Source organism: Haliaeetus leucocephalus, unplaced genomic scaffold, assembly GCF_000737465.1.
Source record: "Haliaeetus leucocephalus isolate CR32 unplaced genomic scaffold, Haliaeetus_leucocephalus-4.0 Scaffold149, whole genome shotgun sequence".
Classification (NCBI taxonomy): Eukaryota; Metazoa; Chordata; class Aves; order Accipitriformes; family Accipitridae; genus Haliaeetus; species Haliaeetus leucocephalus.
In genome coordinates, this window is record NW_010972585.1 from 1,446,857 (window position 1) to 1,468,709 (window position 21,853).

Below are 21,853 nucleotides of genomic sequence, written 5' to 3' on the forward strand. Positions count from 1 at the left end.
ACATGAAAAACCTTTTAAACTGGCAGTTTTGTAACGTATTTTGAAGTGTCTAATCGGGGCTAATTTAATTTTATGAGGGCATCCATGTAAAATAGATATAGTACAAGTACTCCCAAAGTCAATCTAAATTAGTTTAGTGTTGGTTACTTCGCTTAATTAGAAATCAAAATGTGAAATAGAAAGGCAGTGTGTCTATCTCAGATCAAACGTGTAGATCCTGCGGGAAAGCTTTTTGTGATTGGTGACAAACCTCCAACCACATTCAACAGTCTTTGGCCCTATATCCTTCCTTTTCTGGGAAGAAGACTTGATAGGTCTTTTATGCTTTTAATTCAGAGCTAAAGTAAAATAGAAAGTTTAGAAAAAGAAAATAAAAAGTTCTCCCAACTATCTTTCAGGGCACTCCCACTCTTGTTTGGTGAACCTAGAGGTTCAGGCTAGATGTTAGGAAACATTTCTTTATCAAGACAGTGGTCAAATGCTGGAACAGGCTTCCGAGACAGGTGGTCGATGCCCCAAGCCTGTCAGTGTTTAAGAGGCATTTGGATAATGCCCTTAATAACATGCTTTAACTTTTGGTCAGCCCTGAAGTGGTCAGGCAGTTGGACTAGATGATCGTTGTAGGTCCCTTCCAACTGGAACTATTCTACACTGACCTCTCATGCCAGCATGCGAATATGACAAACCACAAACCCTCAGAGCTGTGGCAGGGGGCTATAAACAAACCTGTTCATCAAGTGTTGCTGCCTCTCTCAGGAGATCATTCATTTCATCTGCAGCATCATCAACCTGGATGGTCCAAAGCACAGCATGGTTCTTTTTTTTGGCCGTTGCCTCCTGTGTGTTGCGGAAAAAAAGTTAGTGCATCTGAAAACAAATTATTTCTCTAGTGAGGGTAGGGATTGAAATTTACAGGAATGGAGTGGAAATGCATAGATTAAAATTACATTGAAAAGTAAAATATCGTCATTGTTTGTACCTGGAGATGGGTAGTAGTGAGGTTCAGGTCATTCAAGCGCTTTTGTGCTGCAACACCTGTAGAAATGCTCAGTAAAGTCGATTTGCTTTCATCGATAGCCAGAACTGCTAATCGGATGTCATCTGTCAAATCCCAAATACATTTATCGCAGCCTGATAAGAAAATAAAAGAGTATAATTTTTCTTTAGTGTTTGTGTCAGTTAGCAGCAAGTATCTTAAATTCACGTTATAGCGCTCTTGCCCCATAGTGTTCTCTGTCATTGATGGATCCTGATGGATACTCATTTTTCTTTCACTTTCATCCATCCTCTTCCAATGTCCCATAATACAGTCATGACGCTTCCATCTGAGCAGCACCAGATGGGATTGCTCTAAGTGGCTGCCCCAGCAGTTCCATGATCAGTAGGGAAGGAGACAGAAGAGGTATTTCCTGGCTATCCCCTAGAGGTTCTGCATATTTGTGGCCCAAAGAACAACAGACAAGGGTCAAAAATACAACTTCATTTTGTCAGAGCCCAAACCTCTGTATTTAAAATGTAGTGGTATGAGGAGTGAGGATGTCCAGCAGATGGGCTCTTGGCTGCCTATTTGATTAGGAACACAACTTCTAATAACACAGTTATAACACGTTTGGAATACACTTGCTCAGAATGCTTGCAATACCACCTTGTTTTTAGTGACATTGGTGCCACGACTAAATGCAAGAAACTTAGGTGACTGTGAAACACAGATTCCTACAGAAACTTCTGCTTGATTGATATTGTATAGTCTGTAGTCTTGATGGCAGCAGCTCCCAAATGTTTTCCTTCTGGTTGCACTTCCAGGCACACGACGCCTCTTCTTGGGAGTCGGTTTAGGGACACATGTATGCTACATGGTCTGCCTTATACCACAGGCATAGTTATAGTAACATTTAAAAAAAATCAGTGGCTGCCAATAGTAACAATGTAGTGCTTCTGGAAACTCCCCAGGCTTCCTATCATTAGAATAGGGGAGATGATAGTGTAAAAGCAACTGACTGATGGATATATGTCAAATTGTCAACAGCGACAATTTGTATTAGATGTACAACTAGAAAACTGGAAAATACATGCAAGGTGGCACAGATAAAGTTGTGATGGCAGTTTTCAGGGCCAGAATATTATTTTGCATGCACTGTGTCTCAAAGTCTATAGAAGTGGCTTTGGTGATACTTCCCTACTGCTCCGCAGTTTGTACCTAAACATCCAGTCTGTCACAGAGTTGGACATATGCATGTACTCAGTCAAGCAAGTGAGAACATGTTTAAATATTCAGTCAGTGGGGCATTGTGCATATTCACATGTTTAAGTGCCCTGTCAAAGTGCTGAGCCCACTGGAGAACCGAGCTCTTAAGTTAGTATTTGTAAGCATCTGAATAGAAGAACGATATTAATTTTTGGTGTTCTCATGATAATCATCTTACTGATAGTTGGGCAGTCTGTGCCAGTAGAAACCTCAGGGCTGTCTGCGAGGCATTCTCCAGTCTGGCTGTCACACATTCTCCCTCCACAGTTACATTCTGTGGGAAAAAGAAAGGATTTTTGAAAGAAGAGCTTCAAAATGTACAACTAACTCATCTTTCCCCTCCCAAGACTACTGAAGTGATTATATGCAGGATTGTGCATGGATAATCAAACCAAAATCAAGGCCCTCTTGGACTGAATTTTCCTTCAGTGTGTAGAAAAAAGGTGGTTTTTGCACTGGAGGGACCAGATAAAATAAAAGATAGGAAACAGAACCAGAAAGCCTCTGCTGAAATGATTTGTTCAAAGCCTCCCAGCTGGTCACAAGCAGAGACAGAGAGGCCAGAGTTGCCCAGCTGGGCCATTGTGCATCACTGTCTAGAGAGGGTGATGTTTAGGAGGTGGGCTAAGAAAAGTGGTACAACTGAAGTCAATTATTAGTTACAAATCTCTCCACAGCTCTGCGGAATTTATTAACACTATGTCAGGCTGCCACTAAATAAGATTTCCAGCTATCAGGGATTGATAGTGGACTCCAATTCCACCATCAGCATGAGCATATCAAAAAGTAAATATCTCCTACCACTTACAATGAAGAATAAATGAGATTTTACATTTTTTTAAACTTGAGTAAGTTGCATTTTAATTGCCAGCACAAGTGGCTTTTTAAAAAGTATATTTTTAAATCTAAAGTGTCTCTTTCAAGGTTTAATTGGCCTTTTAAAATATATTATTTTAAAGATTAAAATATTCTTGGAACACTTTGATAGAATAACAAAAACTCAAGCAGAACATAAGAACAGCATCAACTTCTGTGGAATTCATTTTGCTTTTGTTTTTCATGGTTTCAGCAGAATCTCATGTAGCAAAATTGTTTACTGCCATTTTATTGCAGCTCATTCATAGTTCTCTATGAATTACCCTTGTTTTTACATTCAACATTACACTGTTGAGGAATTATCAGGGAAAATGTGTAATACAGCTTCAAAGTCAACACGATGCACTAACATTGGAATAATTTTGTGTAAGTGAACCAATGTTAGTAGAACTACTCAGTTTTTGTACTAATGTAAGAATAGAATTTGATTATTAATTCTGTGGGGCAATCGATATTTTGGCCTCACCACAATCTGTATGAACTGGGTGCCTCCCAGATTTTGGATCTACATTTTCTTAAAATTTGTTATTTCTTTTGTTAAGAAGTGAAAGAAAAGTCTCAGTTGAAAGCAGAGATTTCTCTTTACCTGTATCACAGGATGTAGGCTATCCCCAGGTGGCAAGATTACAGTTACAAGATTAAAATTTGGATGAGATTGTTGCTCAAGAAAATCAAACTGTGTCTTCTTATTTAAATGGATAACTCTTAATTTGCTACACAAATGCTTATAGTAAATTAATTTCAAAAGTGGTCCTGACAATTTGTCATCTACTTGTTTAGGAGGTACCACATTTTTAATAGGGAATTAAGACTTTCAGTGCTCCTGTGCCTTACTGGTGGAGAAAGCTTCTAAATTTCTCTTTATTTCTGAGGGACATTTGTGGAAAGCTTTGAAAAGTGGCTAAAGGACATGTGGTTAAAAAATGTATGGAAAAAAAGCTGAAAACTGCTGTCCACAGCTACACAGATTTTGTCTTTTGCTCAAAAAAAAAAAAAAAAAAGGGTGATCTTCGCTGGATAGAGCTTTTTGCTCATTGAGTTCTTGTGCATTTTTTTTGTTCTGTATAACCTTTGAGGTGCTCTGTGGAAACCATGTACACAGACTCTCTTGTTTCTTACACTAGCTTCTCTTTCTGTATTTTTGTATTTCAAAGAAGGTATTTGTCTTATTTCAGAGTCAATATTTTTCTAAATAAGAGTTCCTAATTGCTCAAAAACGCCAAACAAAGTATAAGCTTGCCTTGTAAACTACCCGAATAGTTTGGATGTTGCGGATGTCTTGAGTGGTGCATGCAATCTACGCAATACTGTCAGGTACAGCACATTGTGTTGTTCAGCAGAAATGAAGATGAAATGAGAAGTGTGTAATTCTCTGAAGCATAATACTTCAAAATCAGGATTTGCTAGAGTCAATTACAAGATTAAATTCACTCCTAAACAGAGAAAGGTGTACTTCTCACAACATATTCAAGTGCCCAGGCACTTTTTATTTTTAGCAAAGATCAAACACTACAAGGAAATCTGCTAATGAAGAGAATTACCAAGCTGATTTATGGTCTGCATGAAAAACCTCTATAGAGAAGTCCTGTGCACCATGAAATCCCACTTAAACTGTACCTCAGAAATGTAAATGACACTGAGGCATTCTGCCTCTGATTCCTGCAACTCCTTAAGGGTGCAAACCAAAACTACACGGAGGTGATAGAAGTTTGACTTAACGTCAGTTTAGAAACTCTCTTGTTCAGAGATGCCTTCCAAAATTATGTGTTGCAGAATCTGCTCAGACACTTGGAATGCCCTGTAATCCTCAAATTCTGGCACAGCTACTCTTAGTTGTTTGAAGCTCTGCTTTTGCACATGGCCAGGGCGCGATTGCTGCAGTTTGCTGAATTGAAGTGCTGGGTACATTTCTCCTGTGTCATGGCATTCAGGAGTCTCAAACTTGATCCCGTCATTCCTTACGGGAGAACTGCAGTTAAATCATCTCTGGTGAACTGAATTAGGCAATGAAGTGCATAAACAAGGTTTGCTTTTGCAACCTCAAGATCACAGAAATGTTGAATTTCAGGGATGTCTTGGGTGCCTAAATGCAGGCAGGAGGTGAGTTTTGGGCATGCTTTTCCCTACAGCTGCTGTCTTTTTGGCTGGTTTGGATACCTGTTGCTGTGTGTGAGCATCATCTCTCTCTGTTCAGTGTCAATGGAATTTAAGCATGTGACTTAGCGATGTGAATTATATCCTGGAGATGGACACTCAACTTCTAGCTGTCACTGGAACACAAAACCAGAAGGGACCACTAGTGGCATCATACACGGTCCCCTACAAATGAAGACAGCAGCACAAAGGCCGCTTGTGTACAGAGCATCCTCACAGCCTTCATCCTGCAGGTCCCAAAACACACCTTAGCACTGTATAGTAAGCAAAAAGCAAAGTCCAAGCGTACACTGAGTTGCAAGAAGGATGTAGGTTTGATCAAGACATTGCTAAGACCTTGAGGCTTGTAGCTCTGTACCTTGAGACCCCAGAGCACTTCAGAGGTCCGGGTTGGGTGCGTGCTTTGGCTGTGTCTTACCTTCGAGTCAGGCTGAGAGCTAGGAGTGATCTATCTCCCCCATTTTTGTTCTGGTCCTTGAGGGAAGGACCCTGGCAAAGAGGTTGGGAGGGAGCCCCAAGGTCCTTGCTCTGAGCACCTGCATTTTGCCTTTAGCAGTGGCTATTCCTCGGTGCTTTGAAAGAGGATGTAATCTTGTGTCTCAGAGCCAAAGCAAGGACAAAGGGCATGAATCCAAAGTCCTATTTGTATTGAACTCCATGTAAATTAGGAGAATAATTACATTAGAGGATGTAAACCTCTGTGACCCCTCTGTGTAGGTATGTCTTGGTAAGATCCTCTGGGTAGCACTTTACTAGACCCTGGAAGTACAGTCATCTCTGGTGTGGAAATACAGTAACCAGCAAGATTACACAGACACATGGGAAATGCAGAATACATTATCAGTGTGAAAACTAGCAGAAACTGAGCAGGGATTGGGTCAGGACAGGAAGGACAATCCTGTTCCCATAAAAAATGCTTTCAAGTCTTTAAGTGCCATCAGTCTGAGTGGTCATGTTGGGCAGCATGTGGTGTGAACAAACACAAAGGTGAAGTCTCTGCCCAAAGAAATCTTAGACACCCTTATTTAAAACAAGGTGCAGGACACAAGAGTGCCTACATTCATCCTGCCCAGGCATTTGAGATGTTGGAGTCTGAGGTCTGAGACTTTCTTGTGGGCAATGGAAAGAGTGCTAGAGCCTGGGATGGTTCAACTGGGCAGGCATCCCACTTATCCCACCAGGTAGGTGGCTGGGAGCACCCCTGCCTCCCTTGGCCGCAGGTGTCTGATGATGGATTCAGGCATCTCCCATCTCTGGGAGAGCATCCATAGACCATGCTGTGCTGCGTTTTGCTCGGCTCTGCTATGCTAAACTATAGACAATACCTGTACAGTTTTTAGCGAATCTGGCATCCCCGTAGTAACCCGGAGCGCATCGTTCGCACTTGAACCCGGTGGTGTGGCTCAGGCAGTTGCGGCACTGGCCCGTCACTTCATCACAGTCTTCAAAAATCAGGTTTGGGTCCGAGTTGCCACTGCAGTCGCATTTTTTACAAGTACTTCCAATTAGCAAGGGGTTCCCATAGTAACCGGGGGCACACCTGAAAGGAAGAGCAAGCACAGCAATGACGAGCAATGACATTCCCATCTGCGGTACTGTTTTTTCTCTGACCCTATTTATGTCACCAGGAATTGATGTTGGCCTGCAGCTACTAATGAACAGAAGGCAAATTAGGAGCTGTATTCCTGCAGAGGCTGTTTTGTGCTCTAATCTCAATCTGTACAGTTATATATTTTTCCCTTCTTGAACACTCCTGGTATCTCAGTCACACCAGTCTGCATTTTTGTGTGTATGTGTGTTTTTAGCAGTAAAATTACTTGTTCCCCATTGTTTTAAAATCTACGACAGAATGACCTTGGCAGAGAGGCAGCTCTAGTGTTTATTTTGGTCTCTTTCAGCTTTGGATCTCATCAACTATATTGTGTTATATAGGAAACTGGGGTAAAGAGACTGCATTTTGTGATGCTGAAACTCAAGAGGAATTTCAGACCTTATTTCCATTATAACGCATATAACAAAGCACTGACCAGAAAAGGTGTCAATAAATACTTCTATGGTGAGGCATTGGGATGGTTTCTGGTTTTTGCAAAACAGAACAGGCACTGAACCAGCCTCCATTTTTCAGATTTGTTCAATCTTAGCCTGCTGGCTGAGGGTGAAAGGCTGAAAGCAGCCACCAGCCCAGGAGGGGAGGGTTCCTCTGTTGGTTTGCAGAGAGAGAGTGGGAGGTGAGTAACAAGCACCACAGGGAAGGTCTGAAATGGGTCCAACTTGCCTTGCATGTCTTGTCACGTTTGGGAAGCATTTCAGTTGAAAACTTGCTACGTCTTAAAATGGAAGAGGTGTTGAAACTAGTGGTTTTTGAAAGTGTAGACAAACCAGTGATACGTAACATTCCTGGGTGACCAGTGGCCCTAAGCTAAGACAACAGGTAATAGATTTGGTACCATCCTTTGGAAAGAAAGAGGAGGGTCTCATTTAAAGGAGTTTCTGCTGGTAGCAGGGACTGTGCCTAATCCTACAAGCTAGAGGAACTTTTGCAAAACAACTAGTGAGGTGAACAGAGCCAGCACTGGAGTAGGCATGGAGCAGCTCGTGGGAGCAAATCCTGGAGCCAGGGCTTTGCTGGAGAAGCTGGCGGCTAGAGCAGCGTGGAGCAGCGGCTGACGGACTGGAGGGGTCAGCTGGCAGGGCAGGAGCAACCCACGCCATTCACGGTGTCACTGCGGAGTGGCAGGAGGGTCCATGGCCCAGCAGCCTGGGATGCAGAGATCAGGGACTCATACCCCCAAACTGGGAATGAAGAATTACTTCAGGAAGAGAGATAACTAGCTGGTGTAGCGATTGCTGACTGAAGACGTTGGAGGACAGAATAGTTGTTGCAGTGATTTAGGTAAGGAGTAGTTACTGCATTTCACCCTGTTTTATCACCCTGTTGTCCTTGTCTTTTCGCCCATCCACGAAGTCCTGTTTTAAGATGCTGTTTATTCTGCTGTTTGTGGGCAGGGACATCGAGCTCAGGCACTTTAGTTTAATTTTCCCAGGTTCTGGCTGGGGACCTGAGCTGAGGTTTGTTGTCTCCTAAAAACTGAACATAGTCAAATCCAGGTTCTGCTCTGTCTGAAGGATAAAAATGTGGGAGATCTGATAAGAGCTTCCAGTTTTGATCTGTTCCTACATTTGCTGATTTTTTTTTTTTAATAAAGAAAGTAATTTCCTCAACTCTGCTTTGTTCATGTTCCAGTCCTGAACCCCCACAGTAAAAACACATAAAATTTTAAGCATCTTAATATAAACCACTTGGCTGCCTCAGATACTGCTTTTGCTAATGACAAAGACTCTGTTTGTCTCTTTGCAGCACAGCCAGAATCTCTGGTGCAGATCTTATCATTTGGGTGACCCAGATGTAAAGAATAAAAGTGTGACCTGGAGTTCTGTGCACCCCTTGAAAAACTGTGAATGCGACACTGAGCGCAGAGTGTGATTTAACTGACTTTGGTGGAGACACTCCCCATTCCTATGGGAGTTACAGCAGGCAGTGATGGGTAACGCTGCTATTCAGTCATGCCAAAAGTCTTGCTATAATTTTGTAATATTTCAGCTAATGTGAGATTGTAGTATTTTCCCAAATTTCAGAATTTCAGTATGATTATGAAGTTTGAACAAGAAAAAACACCCTCTGTGTTTTAAAAAAATATATCTGTAGAACTGTTTGATTTATTGTGAACTCTCAAAATCTTGCAGAGTTGCTTTTTAATTTTCTGTAGTTAGGTATTTTCCAAAAGATCATCTGCCTAATGTGGCCACCAGGTCACAGAAGCCACTGAGCAGTGCTGGGGCCAGACCAGCATTTTGCTTATCACTGTCGAGCTCTGGCTTTCAGCCAGCATCTGCTGAAGACTGCATGCTATTCCCATCAGGCCCACAACGTCTGCCCTCTCATCAGGACAAGGTGATTTTTTTTTTTCTTCTTTTCTGAAATATACCATTCAGTTCACTTGCCAGAAACATAGTGGACAGTTCTTCACATCCTCCCAGATATATTTTGTAAGTAAGTGCTGCCTTTTATGACCGTCTGACTCACTTTTATTAGCCATATCTCCTCATCTGGACTAGCTGTCTAAAACAAATAGAAACTTTTAGAGCTGAAAATACATGTGTCACCTTCACTTCCCCCTTCACCACTCAGTGCATCTCAAAGGGCTGAACTGCACTCGGCCTCTTTGGAATAGTTGGTAGCACGTGAGAAGAGCAGAGGCTGCTGATGGAAACATACTGCTCCATCTGTGCACTTTATGGCCTGAAAAAGTAGAGGCTCGCGGTTAATGTCTTTTCCTCCGTTGTATCAATAAATGGCTCTTTGTTGCTAACAAAGAATATTTCCTCTCCCATAATAAAGCTGCTAAGTTATCTTTGTTTAATTTTGCAGCCATGTTTGCTTCCTGTAATTATTGGTGAGTAAGAAATTAACTTCCTCTTCCCTGGCAATGCCAAAAGAACCTTTTTCGTCTCTTCACTTTGGACACTAAAGTATCATTTGTTCAGTTATCTTTTTTAACATTGGGGCATTAACAAAACCTGGATTTCATCCGCTACCACCTTAATGCCTTATTGCTGAAGTGCAGGACCAAAATGATTCATCCCTACATTGCAAACTGGGAAGCTGCTTTTCTCAGTTCCTAGCAAAGGCCTCCGTGATTCCCCAACGCCGTTCGCTGGCAAACTTTAACCGGACAGCTTTGTGCCAAGCCCCTGGAGCAGCACAAGAAAGCCTCCGACACGAATGCCGGAGGAACCGGAGCAGATTGCTCTGCAGATCCCCCGTGGAGGGGTGTCCTGCAGGTCGCTGCCCCGTCACCCACCCCTGCGGAGAGCTGGGGGGGAGAGCGGTGAGCAGGACGCAGCCTTCCTCTCCCTGGGGACACGAGCTGCTCCTCGGGTTTTAACCAATGCCCCTTCTCGCTCAGGATCCCCCAGTCCTCCTGCCAGCGGGTTGACAGGACCATAGCTGCCCGCGGGAGCAGGGGGTGGTGGCAGAGCCCAGCAGCAGCGTACGCGAGGCAGGGACTTGCTCTTTAGCAAGTGGACAGGGACGAGCAGTGCATGTCTCATTAGTCTTTGAAATGCTTTTTGTCGTTTCTGACACAAATGGGAGTGGGACCAGGAGCCTACCAGAAGGAAAGTCCCGTTTGTCACTGCTCGCCACTTACCCAAGTCGTTAGTCGAGGACTTAACGCGGTGACCAGGACAGGCTGATTTCTTTCTGTAGCTTTTTCTAAGCCATCTACCCAGCTTTGCCTTCCTTGAGACAGATGCACTGTGTCAGGCTGGGTAGTGGCTATTAGAAAACAAAGCTGATGCTATTTTCTGCTGTTACTATGCATCTGCTACTCATTTCATAGGATTTAAATTGCTTGTAGTCTAGGTTGACATTTTAATAACCATTAAGAAACCTCACTGACCTTTTAATTGTCTGCGTTATCCTTTGTGTATAAATCTGACATTTTGGAAGAACAAAAGAATACAGCCATAGGCCTGGAAACAAGGGTGGTTTTTTTTATTTTTGTGTCATCTGTCTAAAGGGCTTCTACTATTGCTGTCACCGTGTTAGTGATGCGGAGGTAATATGCTGATGTTTTTGCATCATCTGTAAGGGCAAAAGCCTTCACTCTTTTTTTTTTATCTTACCTTTTTCATATTGATTTCTCTTTGCATCTTAAGCATCCACTTTCTCCCTTATCTGATACTTACATTAAGTATCATTTGAATTCAAGGCTTGCCCATTAATGACAGTGGACTGTAATCTTAAATACTTCAGGGGCTTTAAGGAAAAACAAAATGACATGTTCAGGAAGCCAGTGTCTGAGCCACCCTATACCCCTCAGTCTTTGTGCTAGAGCTGTTTTAATTTATTGGCTGCTCAAGGAGAATTTCTGCATTATAATGGGGCGTCTGACATTCATTGGAAACATCATCCATGTGTGTTCACAGCAAGCAAGATGGCCCTTTACAAGATAGGAGAGTTAGCTATGTTTCTGCTCTATAGCTCTATTTATTTGTGTACTTTGTTATTTAGAGAATAGTTACTGGAAATTTTTTATGGGCATAAGGGAAATTTGAAAAGCAACACTGGTCTATGGTTGTTTGCTTGCCTTTATTGAATTATGTCTGTGAAGTACGTTTAAAATTTAACTAAAAAAGCTGCATCTGCTCATTAAGAATTTGACTAGATAATGGATTTTCTCCTTTGTTTTTGAAAAATTTATTTTGTAGAAGCCTGCTATATGTTTTAGAGTGCTGAATTGCAAGAGGCATCTATGTGGTGGTTATTTTTCACTTCAGCTGCTGTTTCTGATTTGCATTTTGTATTTTGATTTGTATATTGTACCCCTTTTAGGAAGATCACCACATGAAGGTACACAAAATGCAAGAACTCGATCAAAATACATCAGATGTAAGTGTCTGTCTTACCCTGACATGTCTCCACAGCAAGTTGTTAACGGTTTTTAATAGGACCTGAATGAGATCCTTTAACAGATGTGATTCAACCTGATGAAAACACATGCACAAGATTTCTCCCCCATATGAAAAGATTCCCTCAAAGACTTCTGCACTTCAGTATTGTCAACTAGTAATTAATCCTATTAGTTTCTTACCTTTCACAGTTGGGTCCTGCATAGTTTTCCTTACAGACACAGCGCACGCTTCCACTTTTTCTGTAACAGGAGACTGCAAAGCTGGAATTTCATTAGAATGCATAGTTAGAATAGCACGCGATGGCAAACACTTGGGAGTATTTCTTTATTACATTATGGACATTTGCTGTAGTGTGAGCTCTGGCTCTTGGTTACTCATTGCTGAATAGGTATTCTTAAGCTCTGCATGTTATTCACATTTTACCCCTTGTTTAGTCTTTTTAATCAGTGTAGAAAGCACTAGTTAGTATATAGCACTACGGAGCTATATAAATACAGACATATGTAAGTAAGTTCTTGTCTTGCAGTGTAGATCAGACACAGCTGTAGGTTTTGATACACACATTTTAGATAAGGGACTTACTTAGGACAAATGTGTATGTCACGTGAACATAATTGCTTCCTGTCTCTTATTCTAAAGGGTAAAATATTGCTTGTGAAAGACACCACAGTAAGCACTTCAGGAATTGAGATTCTGGAATGGGTACAGCAGTTTCCTATGAAAATCCTACAGTTTTCCTCAAATCCAGTCTGGAAGTACGGAGTGGTGAAAACTGACCTCAGTGATGCCATCCTCATTTACAGTAACTGAGGCTGCTCTATTGTCTCTCTGAGTAAGCTGGAAAGAGTCTGGGGCCTCTTCTGAGACCAACATGCCAAGTAGTGATACTGATTGCAGTAATGGCTTGGGCTGCAGTTTTCTCTGCTGGGATTCTAAATTGTGGATTGCTTTGCTTTCTTACATTTTTCAGGATTTAACAGATGTTTAACTAAATATGAGACCCAAGGAACAGCAGCAGCCAGATGTGGAAAGTGCAAACTGTATACACTTCAAACACAGTGATAGACGTGGCTTAAATACATTTGCAGGAAAAAGACATACAGTCCTAAAGAGGTTTCCAGTTAGTTTGCAATCTGTGTGAGTAAATTCCTGCCAGCACTGGAATGCAACCAGAGTAGTGAGTGGCAGCAGTTGCCAGCTGCAGGCCCACGGTTGCTAAAACGCGGGTCCTGAGTTGTACGGTGCTGGGCAGCTGTGGCCAGGCTGTATCCTTTTCACACAGAAGAACAAAAGACTCGGAGAGATGGGAAAGAGCATGATCCACGCACTGCTTTTTCCGGGAATGAGCAGCATTGAAAGGTGACAAGAATTCCTGCATATTTCTGTTCCCACCAGCATTTCTCAGCTGGTTGGAGAACCAGTGTCAAATAAATCTGTGTCTGGATCTCTGCTGCCTCAAAATATTTCATATAACCAGAGAGAACATAAAATGAGATTCTGCTCACAGAATTCACAAATTAACTTCTGTAAAGCTTTTATGAGAACATACTGAGAAAATCCTAACAATTTGGCAGTCTTCCTCTTCTTTCACAGAGGCTAATTCCTTCATGTAGTTGAAAAAACCACATTGTGGATTTAAGTTATGAAATAAGACTAAAGCCTTCCTGAAGTTTTATGTTTTTTGTGATCTTTTAGGGAAAAGAAGTTCATATAAATCCCTCAGGTTTGAAAAGAAGTAACATCTGCTGGACTGTGAAGCAATCTCCATCCTCCTTTTTTATTCCAAAGAGATGACATTTACACTTCATGTGTAATGTCCAAAAGTTATTCCAAAAGTTTCCAGGATAGCAGATATGACGATAGCCTGGTCAGAAAATCTAGATACACACAGATGAATCCCAAGAAAAAATATGTCAGTTTACATATTTTGTCACTTTGTTTAACTGTTGTGAATTCACTGGCTATTTCCAAAGTAAAACAGAGTACAAAGCAACATCCTTTGGATGTTCTTTATTTAAGGCTTTTACTGCTTCTCTGCTTTCTGGTAGAGTTACTGTTTTGCCTTAATATAAATGGAGTAGGGTTAATGGAGGAAAAATGAAAAAAAAAAAAGAAAGAATGGTTGTTCTTTGAATTTAGTTATGCAAGGCTGAATGTTGCTCAATCATTATTATTTGCCTGTTCCAGCCCCAGCTGAAGGCTATTGCTGTGGTCAGGTCTCTCTCATGCAAAAGCTGAACAGGCAGTATCTGCATGTTATTTAAATAGGGGTAAGAGGCAAATTGGGATTGGATGTCCTTTAACTATTGCCTTCAGGACTTTTCTGAGTGAAAAACCCTGAAAAATCAAAATGCATTTTTACTAAGGTAGTTTTAAAGGGGTGACATATCACAGAACGTAGACTATCCTGAGATGGAAGGGACCACGAGGATCATCAAATGCAACTCCTATATTGCTGCTAATGTCAAAGCCTCTGCATTCAGGTTCCCTGCAACCTTTTTTCTCCCTTCCCAATCCCGTGCTGCTGTCCTTTTGGGTTTGGGGCTTCCTTATCTCTAGTGGTCTGGAACAGGAGAGGTGTTATGTCCCCTAGCAGAAGGGCTAAAGGAGCATGTTGAAGCAGGGAAAGCTGCTTGTCCTCTGCCCCCATCTGCCATAGCACTGGCAGAGACAGCGCAGGTCCCCGCTGGTCCCACCGCACCAAGCCCTGCCGGACTGGTGGGCCGGCCAGCTGCCCGCTCTCGGGGACCAGTGCTGCAGAGCCCGGTGGGCTGCAGGACTGGGCAGGGGGCTGGGTGAATGCAGACCGTGCTCTATCAAACGGCGCTGTAGGGAGGACAGAATAGACCTTGCTTGGTAGGGACTGGGTCTTGTGCGATGGTGCCTCAGGCATGTGCAGCCCAGGTTGTGGTTGAGAGAACAGCTCCTTACTCCAAAGTGGCTGCTCTGAGCCCAACAGGTTAAAAAAAATATCACTTTCCTTTGCTGAGGAAAAAACACTGCTTCCGACTTTGTATTTCTATTTCTGGCATTACAGCCGCTACTGAAACTGGAGGAAGAGGTCTGCTGCTTTGTCTGTGAGCTCGCTCACTCCTAAGCCTTTCTACATGTGAGCAAAGCCATGTTCTTCCCCCGTCTCTGGAGGATTTTCTCTCTAATCCAGGCAAAGCTGCAGTTTTTCAACAATATCTGTTCTCCACCCCACGGCCCTCCTCACATGTCTGCAGCTCACTGCGAAAGCCAAGAGGTGATCTGCGGAAGTTTGGCCAGGATGATTTTTCTCCATTGCCATTTTGAGCCTGTGCCACTGAGCCGCTGAGCAAAATGCAGCTCAAGCTCATCCCACCTTAAGGCTGTACGAGTAATCCTGTAGCAACGGCAAACAAATACGGTGAGGAAATTCCCCTTTGCTGAGAAGCCCTGCTGAAAGCAGAATGGGAAACAACGCGAGGGGAGTATGTAGCTCGCTAAAAAATAGCTTCAACCCATTGGCAAATATTTACTAGCACCTCCTCTGTGCACTAGAGTGGGATTTGCATGGATGCCTCTCTCCCAGAGCACGGACCTCAAGCAAGAGGAAGTTGATAATTTCTTTCAGCTGCGTTACTGACATGCCACTAACAGTTTCTAATAGCTGGTCACGGTTTGCAGTTATTTGTTTCTTCTGAAGGCACAAAGCAGCTAATAGCTGGAGCTCTTTGGCTTGGTCTTTGTTTTCTGCCAGGCTTCAGAGTTTCTTACCTGAAGGTAGCTGGGCATCAGCTGAAGGGGTGTTGTACCTGTCATAGGGTTGTCCAGCCCTTTCCTTTCAGCTGTTACTGTACTAACCAGATCCAGCTGCTGCTGACTCAGGAGACTGCCAGGCTATGTTTTTTTTGTGGTTCGTTTTATCCTCCAGAGGTCATAGACACATCTTTCTATCTGTCTGTCTCAGCCACATACATCCCTGATGCCACCTTCCTTGGGAATTAGTCTTTACGGGATTCTTAAAAGTAACCAGACAACTGAATAATCTCTCCTACATAAAAGAGGATGAGCTTGAATTTGCTAAAATATTTCCTCCCCCCTCTTGGTAAGAACTGATATGAGCACTTAAGGATATTTTACACCTTCTAAATGAAATGCTGTTTCCTGTGGTTATAAATGTGAGCAGCTGGTAGTCCTCTTATTTCCCCCCGGTTGGCAAGGGCAGCAGCCTTTGTATCCTGCATCCAGGAAGGGATGCTGACCCCTTCTTGGAAAGGGCCAGAGCCAGCCCAAATCAAAGAGAAGCAAAGACTCAGTACGTACTTGGCAAGCGCTGGCAGGGGGCAGGGGCAGGGCTGGCAGAACGTGGGCACTCCTCTGACAGCGTCACCGATGAAGCCGTCTGGACATTGCTCGCAGTGCTGTCCCGTTGTGTTTCTCTGGCAGTCCTTCAGTGGAAAGAGAAAGAGCGGTGAAAGTTAAACGGAGGTGCTGCCTAATTCAGAATGAAATCATTTAGATGAAGACCCGGCCAGACAGAATAGGGGCTGATGCCAGACCCCAACCCTTCAAGGCATTGACAGATGCAGCCAAATCGGCTAGCACTGCTGCAAATAAAAATGCTATAAATGATTACACCGGCCAGCCAGCAAGTGTTGGCAAGGTGCGGTACAGGACAAAACAGACATATGTGCCTGCCAGGTGCTGGAGCAGAAGCAGCACTGCCTGTCAGCAGAGATGTCAGCGGTACTCAGGTGTAGCTGGCAGTCCTCTTTTTAATTGCATGTGCCAGCAGGAAAAAGCCCCTTTTACTGACAGCAAAACAAAATGAAAAATATCTGCTGGTAAATACTATCAACAGATTTCAGCCTAGATATAAGTTTCAGCGAGGCTGCTTCTTGGACATGATAACTGGAAAAGAGCATCAGGGGAATCTGCCTGCAAATGGTGGCTAATATACCAGTGGCTCTGAGGTTTTTCTCCTGAGATGAAAAGCGTTACAGCATGAAGGGATGTGTTATCACTACTCCTTGTTCTCAGCCTTAAAGGAGGTCCACTTAATGGAGGGAAGAAGCAGGAGTCTTCTATAAGTGGCCTTTCTATAAAATACAGATCAACTGTGCAAAATGTCAGTCACTTTATAAGCGAGTTTCATCTCCACAGTCTATTATTTGTGAGGAAACAGGCTTCCTCATGCAGAGACAAACTGGCCATCAGCTGATACTGTTGGGGCTCCGTGGAAGTAAATCAAGCTGTGGTAATTCATATACAAAATATTTGTTGCAAAATATTTCCTGTTGCTAGGCACAAAATTGTGCCTCTCAGATAATATTTTCAATCACAAAAAAAGTCAAGGTTTGCTATAAACAATTCTAAATAGAATTTGTAAGTCCTGCAAGCTTAAGTAAGCATAGTTATATCTTTTGGTTTGCAAATGGACACACTTAGATGCCACAGGTTATGTGGTCTTTCCTCTAGGCACAAGGCAAGGCAGCAGGTGACTGGTGCAGAGTGCATGAACAGTGCTCCTGCACGCTGCGGGACTCCGGCAGACTCCTGTCCCTGTTTCCACTTCAGCAAAATACCCACAAGTTGTCAACAAAACCCCACAACCCTCCAAATTCTAGCTGTCTCGCCCAAATTGCTTTAGAAGAGTAGGAAGGGTGCAGAAATACTTTTCTTTCTTGCAACTGTGCAATGAGTTTTTCAATGTCCCTGATTCAGATCTCTCCAGTTACACCACTTTGTACTGATGCAGTCCAGATGCAAACAGCTGTGCAAGGTTCGAGGCAGCAGGAGTCAGCTTCATGTCAGAATTATGTGGAGAACTACTCTGTCAGTGCATATTTGCTGTGGTTTTGGGTTAGCATGCTTGATTCTTTCCTCTTCTGACCTACAAACAGTGGATCATGGGAACTGCAGACTAATGGATATGATTTCCATCCTTGGTAAGATGACAGTGTCTATAATAAAGAAGAAGATCTCTGAATACATGACTAAGGATGATTCAGGAGCTCCTGCTTCACTAACCTGCTGTATAATGGTGCAAATAAGCAAGTGTATGAAGGGGAACCAGAGGACATAACATATCTGAACTTCCAAAAAAAGCCAACTATGCTGTCAGGGGACTTGAAAAAAGTTCCTTTTAGGAACACAAAGCTGATAAAGGCTAGGAAGTGAAGGGTAGGATCTAACAGTCACTTTTCAGTATTGGGAAGAGTCACTGTTCGGATCTCCTAGGCCTTGGGGCCAAGACCAGTTTTGCTCAGTGTTCACCAGTATCTTACAAACAGAGACCAAAAATGCTAGGGCTGCTCAGCTGGGAGAGTGTTGTGGTTTAGGCTCAGTCGGCAACAAAGCACCACGAGACCGCTCGCTCACTCCTCCCCCACCCCCAGTGGGATGGGGAGGAGAATCAGAAGAAAAAGGTAAAAACTCGTGCATTGAGACAAGGACAGTTTAATAGGACAATACAAGGATGATAATAATAATAACAACAAAAACAATACTGATAAAAGAATATGTAAAGCGAGTGATGCACTATGCAATTGCTCACCACCTGGAACACGATGCTCAGCCTGTTCCTGAGCCTAGTTTCCCACCCCTATCCAGCTCCCCCCGTTTATATACGGAGCATGACATCATATGGTATCGAATATCCCCTTGGCTAGTTGGGGTCAGCTATCCTGGCTGTGTCCCCTCCCAGCTTCTTGTGAAAATTAACTCTATCCTAGCTGAACCCAGAACAAAGACAAAGGCTGACAAGTGTTTGGGTTATGTGAAATTACGAAGTTGGTAAATAAGCTGAATGCAGGACCGTAGTTCACCCAAATCCTGCAATACAAGAGCTGAGGGGCACTGACTTGAAAAGGCATTTCTGTACACAGAAGGTAAGAAGCTTCTGCAACTTGCTGCTGGGAGGTGACGGTATTTGCAGGGACAAAAAGGGGTTTGCTAGAGAAACTCATGGGCAACAGATTCATAAATGGATGTTACAAGGACTCAAGGAGGTATGTACCCTCTAACATACCCTAATACAGCAGTTGTGGATGCTGGGGGAGTACGAAGCAGAGACTTCAGAAACAGGCCAGGCTAGGTCCCTGCCCCACAGAGCATCTCCTATGGCCACCGCTGGAGATCCAATATGGGCTGCAGAGACCTTCGGTCGAGCCCCGGAGGAGACCTCTTGTGCTACATTCAGAGTTCGTGCAGGTGCTAGGAAATGACCGCGATGCCCCCGTTTATTCTCTAGGAGTCATTTAATCCCATTACAGAACTCACTGTGCTGTCAGCAGCTGGCAGTCCCTGGAATAACAGGGAAGCTGGGTGTGGGATTTTAGGAGCGCTCACAGCGAGAGGGAGCTCCCCAGCATGGGACAAGGGGCACCTTGGCCTCTCTGCAGTCGGAGCTTCTTCAGCAGTGCCGGGCTGTGAGTGGGCGAGCTCAGCTTACTGATTTTTCCTCTGAGCCAGTCCCTACAGATTTGAAACTCACTTTCTACTCCAAACATGGTGTGTTCTTTCAAGAAAAGAGTGTGAGGAGAAAGGAATGTGATTAGGGAAGACGTTTAATGAAAAAAAATGGTCAAATTTCACTTTCATGGGCGTTGCTAAATGAGTTTTGTACCCAAGTATTGTAACTTTGATTTAGTGGCAGAATTTTGTCCTGGCAACATTGATGTGTGGTGGTGTGGGTTTTTTTTGTTTTTTTTTTCCCTAAGCCTGTGTCCATTTATCATCAATCTGCATTGAAAAGTGTAATTTTAGTCAAGGACACTCACCCTTGTGAAAGCACATCTCATGTTTTTTTAGCCAGTGTTCCTTATTTGAAACCAATTACAGCTTCCCAGTTAGGACTCTCTAGTTTAGCTCAGACCCTTATTGATTCTAGAAGACTTTGCTTGTCTTGCTGCATGTTTTGTAGTCATACAGAATCCATTGCACAGCAATTATTTATTTCTACAAGGCTGTGATTTGGCCAGAGAACTCTACAGCAAGTAGAATAAGATAAGGAAAGGAAAAAAGTAAATTTCTTTTTCCATGGAGCTTTAAATAGATTAGACACTAGTAATTGTAGAGCTTAGAGCTAAAGGTGGGTTTTCATAGTAGTAAAGAAGAGAGTATTTAGTATACAGAAAACCAGAAGGTTATTTTAACTAAAAGGCTCTAAAATGAGAGAATACAGAAAGCTTGACTGGGAGGAAGAGGAGGAGGAGCAAAGAAACTTGGTGAGAGCAGAGAAACTGAGAGCAAATGAGGGCAGAGCGGCAGGCAGCTGCCGGGGAGATGTCCAGATCTCGCACTCCTCTCTGGCGAGAAAGCACTAACCGCAAGGGACACGGTGTGAGCCAGAAGGCACTGGAAGGCTAATACCATTTCAAAAATAGTTTGCATTTGTCATTATTCAATGAAAAAGTAATGTTAATGTACCACAAGGGAGAGATGAGAGCGTGGGCACTGAGTGCTCGAAGGGAAAGAGCATTCCTGTATCTGAAGCTCAGGTAGGCTCCGTTCAGTTGTAGCCTTCATCACGCTCTTTGTTTGTGCTCTGAGCAGTTCACTTCACCTCTCTTGTCCTCAGCTCTCCAAACGACACATGGGTATTATCAGAATAAGTCTGTTCTTGGTTTCCAAAGCTCAGATACTATTGTGATGAACAGAGCAGGGCAGCGAATGTTGCTCCTTAAATGTGCAGTGGTTTTCATCTTCTAAACTGAAGGGAAGTGCTAAAAGGCCCTTTTACCCCAAAGACCCCATTAGCTGAGTGCTTGAGGCACTTTTGTAGTTTTTCTCTGGTTAGTGATTATGTAAAAGAGGCTTTATCTTACTTACCAAGTCAGAACTCCTGTGGGTATTTAGAATCATATTTTTACGGTGATAAAAAAAAGCATCCTTATATTTTATGTTCCATTAGCTTGCATCTCCAACAAAATTGCTGACTGCAATAAGCCTATGAGACATCTCTGAAGGCAGGGAGGACACCCTCCCTGCAGCTCATGGGTAATTCTCAGTGCCGGGTGACACTGGCTTGGTAGTTTGAGAAAAGTGTTTTGCTTCTAAATGGATCACTTTTGACAGAGAAATAATGATGAGGAAAAAAATGGAATTCCATTTATGGTGATTTTTGTGAAATTGGATTTTAAAGAAGTGCTTTGCTGTAAGAGTTACAAGGGCTACTCTTGGTCCTGGTATTCATACATGCTTTAGAACGAAAGCCATCATTTATGGTTGATGTTATAAATCAGACTACGTATGGGATTGCTCATGGCCTTCCCTGTCTCAGTGGTTCATTCAAATGTACTCACAAAATTGTAGAAATATGTTTACTGATATTGGTGTCTACTTTTTCAAATAAAGAAACTCAGTATATAGGTTTTGTTTTGATTTCTTTTGAAAACCAAGGAAGACTGAAGTAAAAATCTCTAGAAAATATGCAGTGATAATGTATCTTAGGTCATCAAACACTGAAGCTTAGCAGAAGTTTGCTGCCTGTCTTTGTACAGAATGGAGTGAGACATGGTAAAGATCATGAAAACAGGTGCCACCATGCAGTCAGAAGTATTGCAACTAGGCTCTATAATACTCTGCTTTTTGTAAACTGTTTCAAATTACAGTAAGTTAAAACTAAGCTCAATTCTTTCCATATGCCTGTGTTAATACAACCTTTATTTTCATAAAGCAAAAGTCAAGGCAGAGATGTCCCTTCCTCATGGACACTTCAGCTTCAGAGGAAGTAATCCAATAGAATAGCAGCCTGGCTTCTAAAAGCTTCTATACGAGGCTACAGCACACCACATTCATCCATCAGTACATCATCATCAGCCTGTCAAGTAAGAGGGTGGCTGGAGTGTGTTTTCCTATGTTAGAAAATGCTTTCCCTGGTCCAACTACTCTGCTCTTACTAAGTACCACAAATCAGAGCATTTCTACCTGGCCCTTACTGTAACTATCTATACTTTACACACATGAAAAGCACATGAAAAGGTGCTGGGGGGTGTTACTTAGGAATGATTGTCAGCACTGAGCTCCTGAACTCATTTCCTTGGAAAGTAAAGCTAGAACCACTGTTCTGAGACCATAGAACACTTCATGTGATGCAGTTCTGCTCAGAAAATACCCTGTGCACAAATAATA

General features: G+C 42.8%; 1 protein-coding gene across 1 annotated transcript in view; it reads right to left on the reverse strand.

Annotated features, from left to right (window-relative positions):
- The window catches only part of LAMA4 (laminin, alpha 4), a 104,000-nt gene that overhangs the window by 52,227 nt on the left and 29,920 nt on the right, over positions 1–21,853 (reverse strand). The window contains exons 3-8 of the mRNA XM_010561672.1: positions 16,043–16,167; positions 11,932–12,012; positions 6,601–6,815; positions 2,424–2,519; positions 980–1,131; positions 727–837 (exon numbers count right to left, since the gene is read on the reverse strand). Of these exons, the coding sequence (XP_010559974.1) occupies positions 727–837; positions 980–1,131; positions 2,424–2,519; positions 6,601–6,815; positions 11,932–12,012; positions 16,043–16,167 (780 nt within the window). The remainder of the gene's footprint in view (positions 1–726; positions 838–979; positions 1,132–2,423; positions 2,520–6,600; positions 6,816–11,931; positions 12,013–16,042; positions 16,168–21,853) is intronic.